The 13,373-nt window shown below is 40.8% G+C and overlaps 1 protein-coding gene across 1 annotated transcript in view; it reads right to left on the minus strand.

Annotated features, from left to right (window-relative positions):
- Nucleotides 1-292: 292 nt before the first annotated feature.
- Nucleotides 293-13,373, minus strand: part of LOC135478120 (reversion-inducing cysteine-rich protein with Kazal motifs-like) — a 100,257-nt gene continuing 87,176 nt past the window's right edge. The window contains exons 14-24 of the mRNA XM_064758392.1: nt 13,045-13,185; nt 12,142-12,327; nt 11,598-11,714; nt 9,861-9,945; nt 9,095-9,184; nt 8,547-8,611; nt 5,777-5,904; nt 4,322-4,451; nt 3,070-3,174; nt 1,724-1,929; nt 293-988 (exon numbers count right to left, since the gene is read on the minus strand). Coding sequence (XP_064614462.1) covers nt 737-988; nt 1,724-1,929; nt 3,070-3,174; nt 4,322-4,451; nt 5,777-5,904; nt 8,547-8,611; nt 9,095-9,184; nt 9,861-9,945; nt 11,598-11,714; nt 12,142-12,327; nt 13,045-13,185 — 1,505 coding nt within the window. The 3' untranslated portion in view covers nt 293-736. The remainder of the gene's footprint in view (nt 989-1,723; nt 1,930-3,069; nt 3,175-4,321; nt 4,452-5,776; nt 5,905-8,546; nt 8,612-9,094; nt 9,185-9,860; nt 9,946-11,597; nt 11,715-12,141; nt 12,328-13,044; nt 13,186-13,373) is intronic.

A 13,373-nucleotide genomic window follows, 5' to 3' on the forward strand; every position in this document is an offset into this window, starting at 1 on the left:
TCAGGCGACTCAGCATGAAGTCAGGCAAGCTCAGCAATCGACTCCGAAAGATGACAGCTGAGTAAGCACACTGACAGTTGACTCGTCACGATGACAGCACTCAGCATGATGTCAGGTGACTCCGCATTATGACAGCAAGCTCAGCATAATATCAATCGACTCTAAAAGATGACAGCTGACTAAGCACATTGACAGTGAACTCGTCATGATGATGGCAGATTCGTCAGGATCAGAGCAGATTCATCACCCTGTCAGCAAACTGACACGATGTCAGTTTGCAAAATGACAGTGAACTTCGCAAGATGGCAGGCGACTCAGCACGATGGCAGGCGACTCCGCAAAATGGCAACAGGCTCAGCACGATGACAGCAGACATCATGATCGGTCTATTCTGCATGACCTCTATGACCTCAGAATGATGGTGGTGTACAGCATAGCATGTGAACTTGCCTAGAATTACACAGTACAGAATCTGAGCAAACAAGCTCTTGCATTTTGTACTGGCATTAGCTTTATACACGATCATATCGCATCCAATACTGTTTGTAAAACGCGTGTGCAACAGGCAATACAAAATAATCACTCTTCATTGACGTTCCTTGAACACTCGTTTTTTTCCTTCACTTTGTGACTGGAGAATTAGTCTTTGCAGTGTTTCATTTCACACACCTCACACAATTTCAAGCTCTTTCACAGAGATTGTGCCAACACTTACAGGGCAAAGTCCACACCTTCGTCACCGCACACTGACCCCATCACACTGAAGGTAAAACAACATCAACGACAACAATACACTGCTCATCAGTGTGAGTGTCCATGATAATGTAGTCTGTCCGCTATTGGACTCTGTGACCAAGGTAATGTTAGAAGTCCTCAATGTGTTCTTAGGCATCAGTATAGGCGTCAAAGCCAAATGTGTCATTACATTGGGGCTTGACATTTGAAGGAAACGTTGAATTCGTTGAGCCTCATGATTGCAAGCTTCCAGCTGTAAGAAAAAGCACCGCAAACAGTTAAGACACATATTTCCCCCGAGGACATTATATATTTCATGGACATAGCCACACCCTTCTAATATTATTAGTTACAACCTTCTAATATTATTAGTTACAGGGTTGCTCCAGGGCAGAATACAGAAATATACGGTCTCAGTAACCCACGTCCCGCCCTAGCTGAGACCACATGTTTCTGTTCCCTGTCAGTGTAACAAATTTATTCCTCTCTGCTAGCCACATCATTGTACGAAGTGTCTCTGCTAACCCCAGACACCCAACCCTACTCTAACTTCTCTGGTAGCCACACCCACCCAAACCTGTAGCTTCTCAAGTAGCCACACCCACCCTTTTCCACTGACCACACCCACTCATGGCTATAGTTCCTCAGGTAGCCACATCACACCCATACTTGTAGCTCCTATGTAAGCCACACCCACCCATACCTGTAACTTCTCTTCTCCCACCTATGCCTGATGCTTCTTTGCTAACGACACCCATCTATACCCGTAGCTCCTCTGCTAACCACACCTTTCCATACATGTCGCTCCTATGCTAACCACACCCACCCATATGTGTAGCTCTTCGGTTAGCCACATACCATCCATACCTGTGGCTTCTCTGGTAGCCACACCCCTCATAGCTGCAGCTCCACTGCTAACCAAACCTTCTCTGTTCATCACATCCCACCCACACCTGTAGCTTCCCTTCTTGCCACGGCCATCACATACCTGAAGTGCTGTCGGCTCTGCTGTCACAGGCATAAATAATGTAATAATGGTGCCCTCGATGCTGATGTATCCGAAGACGCCACACTCGGAGATGGTGAGGAACTCAGACAGCTTACTGGTGATGTTCTGTATGGTCAGAGGTCTGTGGATGGTACGGGACACCTTTTCCACCATCTCCTCACTGAACAGCAGCTGGAGTTCCGTAGCTACAAAATACACAGTAGTACAGGAGTCAGGGAGTTGTTTACTGGTTGGTTGGTTGGGTGAGTGGGTGTTTTTTTTAGTTAATGGGTATTGGGTGGGTTTTTGAGTGGGTGAGTGACTGATTGATGGAGTGGGTGGTGAGCGAGTGAGTGAATAAATGGGTGAGTGAGTGATTGATTTGGTGGGTGGGTGGGGGGTTAGTGAGCAAATGAGTGGATGAGTGAGTGAGTGCGTGTTTGAGGTTTAACGTCATACTAAACAATTTTTTCAGTCATATGACGAAGGAGTCCTTAGAGTGCATATAATTTGCCCCCTTGTTTCAAGACAAATTTCCTTCTCTCTTTTATTTAATGCTGCTTCACTGAGGCAACTTACTGAAGGCATGTAAGCTGCCCCACCCAAGCTATTATACTGATACGGGTCAACCAGTCATTGCACTATCCCCTTAATGCTGTATGCCAAGCAAGGAAGCTACAACTCCCTCTTTACAGGTCTTAGGTGCGATCAAACCCAGGATTCACCCTTGATCTACCATTCCCATGGACTGAGTAAGTGGTGATGGAGTGAGTGAATGGGTGGGTGGTGGAATGGGTGAGTGGGTGGTTTGTGAGTGAATGAGTGATGGAGTGGGTGAGTGACAGAATAGTGCCTCACAACGTACAACATAATGCTGTAAAAAATATAACATAATCAGAGAAAAGCCCAGAGAAATTCCACAATATTTATTTGTTTATTTTTTTCCCCATGTTTTGATGTATTACATAAGTGTCTGTTGGCTGTCATATTCAACTCAATTTCAGTCACAGATTAATAGGGTATTCTCCACTAGAATAGGTCTATAAAGTCAAAACGAAAAAAATAACTATCGTCTGTGACTTACAAGCTGAATACTCTACTCTCTCATTTCAGATTGTCCACCATCTTACAACACTACCCATAGTAGAAATCACATACAATTTCATAGGATTACTGCATTAAATCTCACAGACAATTTCAGATGGGTTGGTGAAAAATTGCATAAAAACTGATAGGTGATTTACTGTCCTGCTGTATAAAATAGCCATAAAAGTTGGTTAAGTTGGTATAATTTTTAATCGCGATATAATTCTTTGACTTCTACACAGAAAATTGACATCACTCACCACAAACAGGACAGCAGCCACCAGGGGGGATAATTCCATTACACGAGGCCGGCTTCAGGGGGCGACACTGTACCTTATCACACCGATAACTGTCAGAATTGTCAGCTGGTGGAGAGAAAAGTTAAATACAACATTCTGCTTCTCACAAATACATGTACACGCACTGTCCATCACATAACACCTGTACATGCACTGTCCGTCACATAATACATGTAAGCGCACTGTCCATCACATAACACCTGTACATGCACTGTCCGTCACATAATACATGTACGCGCACTGTCCATCACATAACACATGTACACGCACTGTCCGTCACATAATACATGTACGCGCACTGTCCGTTGCATAATACACATACACGCACTGTCTGTCACATAATACAGGTACACTCACTGTCCGTCACATAACACATGTACACGCACTGTCCGTCACATAATACATGTACACGCACTGTCCGTCACATAACACATGTACACGCACTGTCCGTCACATAATACATGTACACGCACTGTTCGTCACATAACACATGTACACGCACTGTCTGTCACATAATACATGTTACACGCACTGTCCGTTGCATGATACACGTACATGCACTGTCTGTCACATAATACAGGTACACTCACTGTCCGTCACATAAAACACGTACGCTCACTGTCCGTCACATAACACACGTACATTCACTGTCCGTCACATAATACATGTACATTCACTGTCTGTCACATAACACATGTACACGCACTGTTTGTCACATATTATATGTACACACACTGTCCGTCACATAATACATGTACACCCACTGTCCGTCACATAATACATGTACTCTAATTATTACTAGTGTAAAGGGAGCAGCTTTCCAGTGAATTAGAGACAACCAGGAGCAAGCAACTGAGAAAACCAGTCATAAGTATTAGACAACCAGGAGCAGGCAATTGAAAAAACCAGTAATAAGTATTAAACAACCAGGACAGGTAGTTGAGAAAACCTGTAATAAGTATTAAACAACCAGGAGCAGGTAGTTGAGAAAACCAGTAATTAGCATTAAACAACCAGGAGCAGGTAGTTGAGAAAACCTGTAATAAGTATTAGGCAACCAGGAGCAGGTATTTTTTAAAATTACAGCCAGTGATAAGTATTACAGCCGGTAACAAGTATTACAGCCAGTAACAAGTATTACAGCCAGTTATAAGTATTACAGAACTTAATGTAGTAATACAGGCGTAATTGGGCCACAGTCCTGCAAGCTTACCAGACACTTTGCCCACTGCCTGGCAGGGACCGTAATAGTCGACTGTTGTCCAGGAGGCCATGGCCGTGCACTCGCTGGAGTAGGTCTCCCCATCATGGCCACACACCTTGACTGTCATATCACAGTTTTGCTGGAGGGAGAGAGAGACCAGTACAGAAGTCAGTTATAGCACAACCACAGATGAATTTTACCATGGAATGACTGCTTGAATGAATGAACACTTGGGGTTTAACATTGTACTTAACAATTTTTCAGTCATATGACAAGGAGTCATTAGGTGTGTGTACATATACTGTGTCTTCTTGTGGCAAGGAGAGTCCAAGTACTACATGTGCTACTGTGCTACTGACATATCATGCAGTAGACACAAGACACAACACCCCCATCCAGTCGCGTTATACTGACACGGGCCAACCATTCCTGTTTCCTTGATCTAACCTCTCAGTGCTGAGTGAGAGATCAACAAGTACCATTTTTGAAGTCTTTGGTATGACCTGACCCAGGTTTGATCCCGTGTCGCCGGACTCTGAGGCGGACACTCTAACCATGGATGACATACATGTACAGATATGATTATACACACAATTTATTTTGACACAAATCCAAGAATCTCATTCTCGTGGTAACAAAAACTAAGGGATTCCCACAGAAAAAGTGACAAAAACATAATTATCACACTGACCAATTCTGTTCTATTCACACAAGTATATTTTCTGCATAGTAAGATGAGTTCTGAACATCCACACCCCAAAATCTTTCTACTTTTACAAACCTGTAAATAATATTTAAGTTGGAACAGGATATAATTTAATAGAAAATCTTTCAGCTATTTGCATGAAATGTTACAATGTTATTTACATGACAGTTTTGTCCTGTGCCAAGTTGGATCCCATTATAGTACATGTAGTACTTGGTACTTATACCACTTAGTACCTGGACTACTTAGTACATGTAGTACTTGGTACTTGTATACTTGGTACTTGGACTACTTGGTACTTGGACCACTTAGTACTTGAACTACTTAGTACATGTAGTACTTGGTACTTGGATACTTGGACCACTTATTACTTGGACTACTTAGTACATGTACTACTTGGTACTTGGATACTTGGTACTTGGACCACTTATTACTTGGACTATTTAGTACATGTACTACTTGGTACTTGGATACTTGATACTTGGTACACTGTCCTGATTATATCCAGGTCTCTTTTATAGGTATTAAAACCTTCACTTCGAACATCTGCTTTGATGTACTAGATTGGGACTAGATTCTCATGGATTCCTGCTAAGGGAATCTACAGGAATCCATTTAGATTCCAGTTGAGGAAAAAATTGCCAAGATAAAGGCCTGTTGTGCAACAACAATAACTGTGCATTATTAGGCGCTTACTTTCACAACAGCCCCACAAATAGTAAGAGCAGAACTTAAATTCATTTCCCTGTTAAACTGACCAGGCAGTGCCCCCAGTGATGCAACTTCCTCTGGTGTAGACGCAACAGGCACATGTTAGTGTACTCCACTCCGTCATTGTCACACACTTCGTCATGGTGATGGTGGTTGCACATCAAAGTCTCCGCAACTGCAACGAGAAACGGTAATTAGTTCACACTGAAATTCATCACACATTTTCACACGTCTGCAAGATGCTTAGTCTATAGCCCATTCCGAGGGAATTTTTTTGTGTAGATTCTGTTAGGCTTTTTGTGAAGCCAAACCAGCCAATGTAAATGTACTGTTGTATACAAAATCAAATTTAAAAAAAAATCATGATAAAAGTTGCTCTTTCACACGCAGAAAGGTCCAGAGATACATCTACAGGTAGAAGTACCCATCATAACAAGCATTCTGAGGAATTCTGAAAATAAAACAACTCTCTTACTGATTTGTGCCATCAGAATTAACACTATGTAGACTATATGTACTGAATGTCAAAGTGAAATGAGAATGGCAAAATGATAACATAACACAAGAGACCAGAGATCAACCCTGATCTTTAGATTGTCTTGATCAAGACATGTACCAACTTTTCAATTGAGAGTAATGAGTAAAAGTGTAGAAAACTGTACCAATGTACATGTGTATTATAGAACAATATTGTACATGCAACTACTGCTATGTATACTGTTGACTTCATACACATGGAAGAACTATTGTTTTGTGAGCTGTTGACTTCATATACTTGGAAGAACTATTGTTTTGTGTGCTAGTGACTTTATAAAATTGGAGAAACTATTGTTTTGTAAGCTGCTGACTCATACACTTGGACGTACTATTGTTTTGTGAGCTGGTGACTTCATACACTTGGAGGAACTATTGTTTTGTGAGCTGGTGACTTTATACACTTGGAGGAACTATTGTTTTGTGAAATGTTGACTTCATACACTTGGAGGAACTATTGTTTTGTAAGCTGCTGACTCATACACTTGGACGTACTATTGTTTTGTGAGCTGATGACTTCATACACTTGGAGGAACTATTGTTTTGTGAGCTGGTGACTTTATACACTTGGAGGAACTATTGTTTTGTGAAATATTGACTTCATACACTTGGAGGAACTATTGTTTTGTAAGCTGCTGACTCATACACTTGGACGTACTATTGTTTTGTGAGCTGGTGACTTTATACACTTGGAGGAACTATTGTTTTGTGAGCTGCTGACTCATACACATGGACGTACTATTGTTTTGTGAGCTGGTGACTTTATACACTTGGAGGAACTATTGTTTTGTGAAATGTTGACTTCATACACTTGGAGGAACTATTGTTTTGTAAGCTGCTGACTCATACACATGGACGTACTATTGTTTTGTGAGCTGGTGACTTTATACACTTGGAGGAACTATTGTTTTGTGAAATATTGACTTCATACACTTGGAGGAACTATTGTTTTGTAAGCTGCTGACTCATACACATGGACGTACTATTGTTTTGTGAGCTGGTGACTTTATACACCTGGAGGAACTATTGTTTTGTGAAATGTTGACTTCATACACTTGGAGGAACTATTGTTTTGTAAGCTGCTGACTCATACACATGGACGTACTATTGTTTTGTGCGCTGGTGACTTCATACACATGGAAGAACTATTGTTTTGTGAGCTGGTGACTTCATACACATGGAAGAACTATTGTTTTGTGAGCTGGTGACTTCATACACATGGAAGAACTATTGTTTTGTGAGCTGTTGACTTCATACACATGGAAGAACTATTGTTTTGTGAGCTGTTGACTTCATACACATGGAAGAACTATTGTTTTGTGAGCTGGTGACTTCATACACATGGAAGAACTATTGTTTTGTGAGCTGGTGACTTCATACACATGGAAGAACTATTGTTTTGTGAGCTGGTGACTTCATACACTTGGAGGAACTATTGTTTTGTGACCTGGTAACTTCATACACTTGGAGGAACTATTGTTTTGTGAGATGTTGACTTCATACACTTGGAGGAACTATTGTTTTGTAAGCTGCTGACTCATACACATGGACGTACTATTGTTTTGTGAGCTGGTGACTTCATACACATGGAAGAACTATTGTTTTGTGAGCTGGTGACTTCATACACATGGAAGAACTATTGTTTTGTGAGCTGGTGACTTCATACACTTGGAAGAACTATTGTTTTGTGAGCTGTTGACTTCATACACATGGAAGAACTATTGTTTTGTGAGCTGTTGACTTCATACACATGGAAGAACTATTGTTTTTTGAGCTGGTGACTTCATACACATGGAAGAACTATTGTTTTGTGAGCTGGTGACTTCATACACTTGGAGGAACTATTGTTTTGTGACCTGGTAACTTCATACACTTGGAGGAACTATTGTTTTGTGAGATGTTGACTTCATACACTTGGAGGAACTATTGTTTTGTAAGCTGCTGACTCATACACATGGACGTACTATTGTTTTGTGAGCTGGTGACTTCATACACATGGAAGAACTATTGCTTTGTGAGCTGGTGACTTCATACACATGGAAGAACTATTGTTTTGTGAGCTGGTAACTTCATACACTTGGAGGAACTATTGTTTTGTGAGCTGGTGACTTTATAAAATTGGAGGAACTATTGTTTTGTAAGCTGCTGACTCATACACATGGACGTACTATTGTTTTGTGAGCTGGTGACTTCATACACATGGAAGAACTATTGTTTTGTGAGCTGGTGACTTCATACACTTGGGAGGAACTATTGTTTAACTATAATAAGTAGATGACTCACCACATTGGTACTGCTTACAGGGCACTGTCCTAAGACTGAGACACACCTGAGGTCTTCTGACACAACTGTAATTCAAGTCAACCAATCAAGATGTGCTCTCTGCCACAAGTACATCAAGAACTGACACACTTCATGAACTTAAATGGTACAATCCTCTTTCAAGAAGATTTCCAAACACTTTAAGATGCTAGTTTAAGCTTTCATCAGTTTTTTAGATCAGAATCTAAAATTCCTTCCAAAAACAACACATGTAATTTTTCATATAACGTGTCCAGGTAAATAGCTCCAATCAATTTTTCTAGAACTTTTTCCACAGGTAAACCGCATTTAAAACACTGGATTCAGGTGATGATTGGAATCTTTAGGCTATGAGAAAACCAACCCAAAATGTAACCCTTGTTGCAGATGAAGTTATGTGTAAAATAATGAATACCATTACAGTTTTTAAATTCACAGGGGAAGTCGAAGAAAACAAAGGGGAAAATTTCATCGAATTTTATTGGTCAAAAGGTCCAACTGTCAAACAAGAGAAAGTTTAAACAAGTTACCTGAATCCTGCACTGCAAGGGTTAACAGCACAGGGATCTGACTCTGCGCACGACCCAGGATGGAATCTGTTCTCTCCAATACCTGCGCACCTGTGGGGATGAGGAGATAGCCAGGTGAAGGGGCAAAGAAACAATAATGTGAGGAGCTAGGAAAGGTAAACATCCGCTATTGTTAAATCCTTTCTTTTTCCATAAACAAACACATTTACACAGTAAAAAAAAAAGATTTTCTCACACAGTTTAATTTATTTATTTATTTGATCGGTGTTTTACACCGTACTCAAGAATATTTCACTTATACGACGGCAACCTGCAATATGGTGGGAGGAAACCAGGCAGAGCCCAGGGGAAACCCACGACCATCCGCAGGTTGCTGACGGATCTTCCCACTTACGGCCAGACAGGATGCCAGCATGAGCTGGACTTCAACTTACACAGTTTAACATTACTTCACTTAATTAGTCACACAATCCCTTAGGCAGAACAGGAACAGACTAATTGTTCAACAGCAAGGAACTAAACAACTCAGCATCAACTCGCTACAGAATTACAAATAATGTACATAGCTCGAAGTACGGTAAATAAAAAATTTCAGAAGCACAGACTGGCCTTAAAATAATAATACCTAACATTTAACTTTTTTTAATTAATTTAATTAATGAAAAAACTCTAAAGTATGCTTTTCAAACTGGCTGACTCAATCAGAATGTGTTCATTAAAAAAAAAGCTAAGCTCAAGGCAAAATACAGCAATCCTATGTTCTTACTTAGCCAAACAGGCACTAGGGTAAGTCTTCCCACTGACAGAGCAAACTGGCTGATACTGTGCCGGGTTACAGTTGCATGGCAAACCTGAAAAGTCAACACATCAAATTATGACAATGATATTAATCCTTGTTCATAAGGAATGGGAAAATACATATTTCTCATGACAACCTTTTACAACATTGAAGTTTGCAGTTTGAACTCTTTTATCAATGAAGATAAATTTATTTATTTATTTATTTATTTATTTATTTGATTGGTGTTTTACACTGTACTCAAGAATATTTCACTTATACGACGGCAGCCATCTGCAGCTTGCTGACAGACCTTCCCACGTACGACCGGAGAGGAAGCCAGCATGAGCTGGACTTGAACAACTCACAGCCACCGCATTGGTGGGAGACTCCTGGGTCATTACGCTGAGCTAGCGCACTAACCAACTGAACCACGGAGGCCCCTGAAGATAAATTAAGTCAAAATCTTGAAACTTGAAAAATTAAGGAGCTGAACTTAAGAAGTTCCTGATGGAACGGGGTGTCCCCCAGGACACACCAAGACCACTGATCAGTAAGATAGTGTCAAAAAAAGTTGTCTAATATTTTGACAAGTCACATGATAAATAACAAATGTTTTTACCTTCAACAACAGAAGAGTTTGAACTTGAAACTCCCCTTTTCGGAGTTAGACCTTACAGCTACAGCTGCACCTGCAGCATTCATAACCAGCAGGCCTACATAGGTTCACATGGAGACCCAATTTTGTGTCCTCTCACACACAGATCAAGGGATACAACTTTTGTAGCCACTATACATTTATTATTCCCCCTTGCACACATTGCAAACAGTCCTGACTTCTCTCGACAAGGTTCCAGTTTTCCAATGTGACAAGTGGAATCAACACAGCCAAACCGTTTGTAAGATGTCTTTATCATGGGCGGAGTCTTTGATCTGGGTCATAGGAGGATGTTAATAAATTTGCTTATTTATTTGATTGCCTCTGTGGCTGAGGTGGTCAGCACGGGATACATGGTGTGAGGTACAGGAGATATTACTTGTGTAAGTCGTGCTTTCCACCTGCTTGGCAGGACAGTGACGTGGTCAGCACGGGATACATGGTGTGAGGTACAGGGGATATTACCTGTGTAAGCCGTGCTTACCACCTGCTTGGCAGGACAGTGACGTGGTAAGCACGGGATACATGGTGTGAGGTACAGGGGATATTACCTGTGTAAGCCGTGCTTTCCACCTGCTTGGCAGGACAGTGATGTGGTTAGCACGGGATACATAGTGTGAGGTACAGGGGATATTACCTGTGTAAGCCGTGCTTTCCACCTGCTTGGCAGGACAGTGACGTGGTTAGCATGGGATACATGGTGTGAGGTACAGGGGATATTACCTGTGTAAGCCGTGCTTTCCACCTGCTTGGCAGGACAGTGACGTGGTTAGCATGGGATACATGGTGTGAGGCACAGGGGATATTACCTGTGCAAGCTGTCTTTTCCACCTGCTTGGCAGGACAGTGACGTGGTCAGCATGGGATACATGGTGTGAGGTACAGGGGATATTACCTGTGTAAGCCGTCCTTTCCACCTGCTTGACAGGACAGTGACGTGGTTAACATGGGAAACATGGTGTGAGGTACAGGGGATATTACCTGTGTAAGCCGTGCTTTCCACCTGCTTGGCAGGACAGTGACGTGGTTAGCATGGGATACATGGTGTGAGGTACAGGGGATATTACCTGTGTAAGCCGTGCTTTCCACCTGCTTGGCAGGACAGTGACGCTTTGTACAGAAAACCTCCCCACCCTGACACACACACTCATTACAGTCAATCGTCATGTGAGAGCTGTGGGCTGCTAAAAAGGCAAACAACAAAAGATCAAAATGGAATAAAACATGCATTTAATCACCAGATATGTGTGTTTCCATACAGAAGAAACAATATCACCTCCTTCATACATGAGTAATTAACATAATTAAAAGTTATCCAAACAAAAATAATAAATAATAACTATAACATAACATAACATAGATATGTTAAATAATGATTTCTTATTACCACCTTTTATATATGACTGCATCCATAGAACAAATAAGAGAGAGGAAAGTGAGACAAAAAGAAAAGAAAAAAATTATATACATTGATTGTTAAGTTTAGTGTTAAAAGAGCGTTCATTTTTAAATTTTTAACTATAGCTATACACACACGCATGTAGTATTGACTCCCTCTCTTCTATTTATTAATCATCATGGTGAAAATAAGAAAAAAAAAACATCACCAACCAATTGAACTGTCAGATATGCCACAGTTTTTGACGACATCGCACGTCATCTTTGTCTTGAACTCCAGCTCTCCGCGATGTGTACAGTAATACACCTCGTGACAGTTCAGTTTCCCATTTGCCCTGGGAATGCGCACATAGGAATTCTGGGGTACCCGGAAATTAGACACTTCCCCCATGTTACAACCTGAAAACGAAAGTCCGAAAAATCTGCCATTTCAGCTAAATATTCAGGGCTTTCGATTATGCCTTTTCCCAGGATAGTAAAGGGTGTGCCCAAAATTTCTCACAAAAAATTGATCAAGTTTCACAATAAATTCTCAAAAGTCTCCATAAGATCAATGAATCGATCACAATGAAGCAAAATGTGTCACTTAAATATGTTAAACTTTAAATGAAATCAACTAAGCCAACCAAAAGTTTATCAACATTTTTTACTTAATTCAATGTGAACACAAAATATTCTTCCTCATTTATCCCCTGAGCTTGGTGCATTGAAAACATCTGAGCTCTATTAAAACCTTTTAAAATCGTCAGAAATGTGCTACAAATTTCAGACTTTTTCGCCCCAATGGAATCTAGAATAGAGGGTAAACATATGCCCGCATCAGGATTAAAGCTAACATATTAGATGACCCAATTTGAATATTCAGACAACTTCAAATTGATCAACAATTTTAACAAACTGAAGTTTGTCACCTAACTCACAAAAAACTCACAGCTTTAGGAAAAATCACCCAAAAACATTATTAGCTTAGCTTTCTCTTAACATACATTTTCTACAAATATCAGCTTAAATGGAGGAAACATAGCAAAAGAGAGTTAATACACATAAATCACCAAATCTTTTATCCCAATAATGATTCTGTGATTACCTCACTTCTTTTCTATACTTATCACTTACCTGGTTTGCAGACGTAGGAGGGGCACCTATCGGCATGGCGACACTTGCGCCGATTAATCTGACACACTTGACCTTCGAGACAGGGGTTGGATCGACACGGATTGGTCACCTCTGACTCACGACTGTCAACTGGACTGGGGGCTATCAACGACACAAACAAACGGCATCAGTCAATAGCTGGAAATAGTCCAACTTCCTCTCAAACATTCATACCAATTGCAAGTATTTATTTATTTTCTAGAGTGGTGCTGTATTTGAAAACAAACAACCTCTTTGGTCAAGGGCACATGATATCAAAGAAATATTTGTGGAAATTTGTTTGCGAATTT

Source organism: Liolophura sinensis, chromosome 11, assembly GCF_032854445.1.
Source record: "Liolophura sinensis isolate JHLJ2023 chromosome 11, CUHK_Ljap_v2, whole genome shotgun sequence".
In the NCBI taxonomy this organism is placed as follows: domain Eukaryota; kingdom Metazoa; phylum Mollusca; class Polyplacophora; order Chitonida; family Chitonidae; genus Liolophura; species Liolophura sinensis.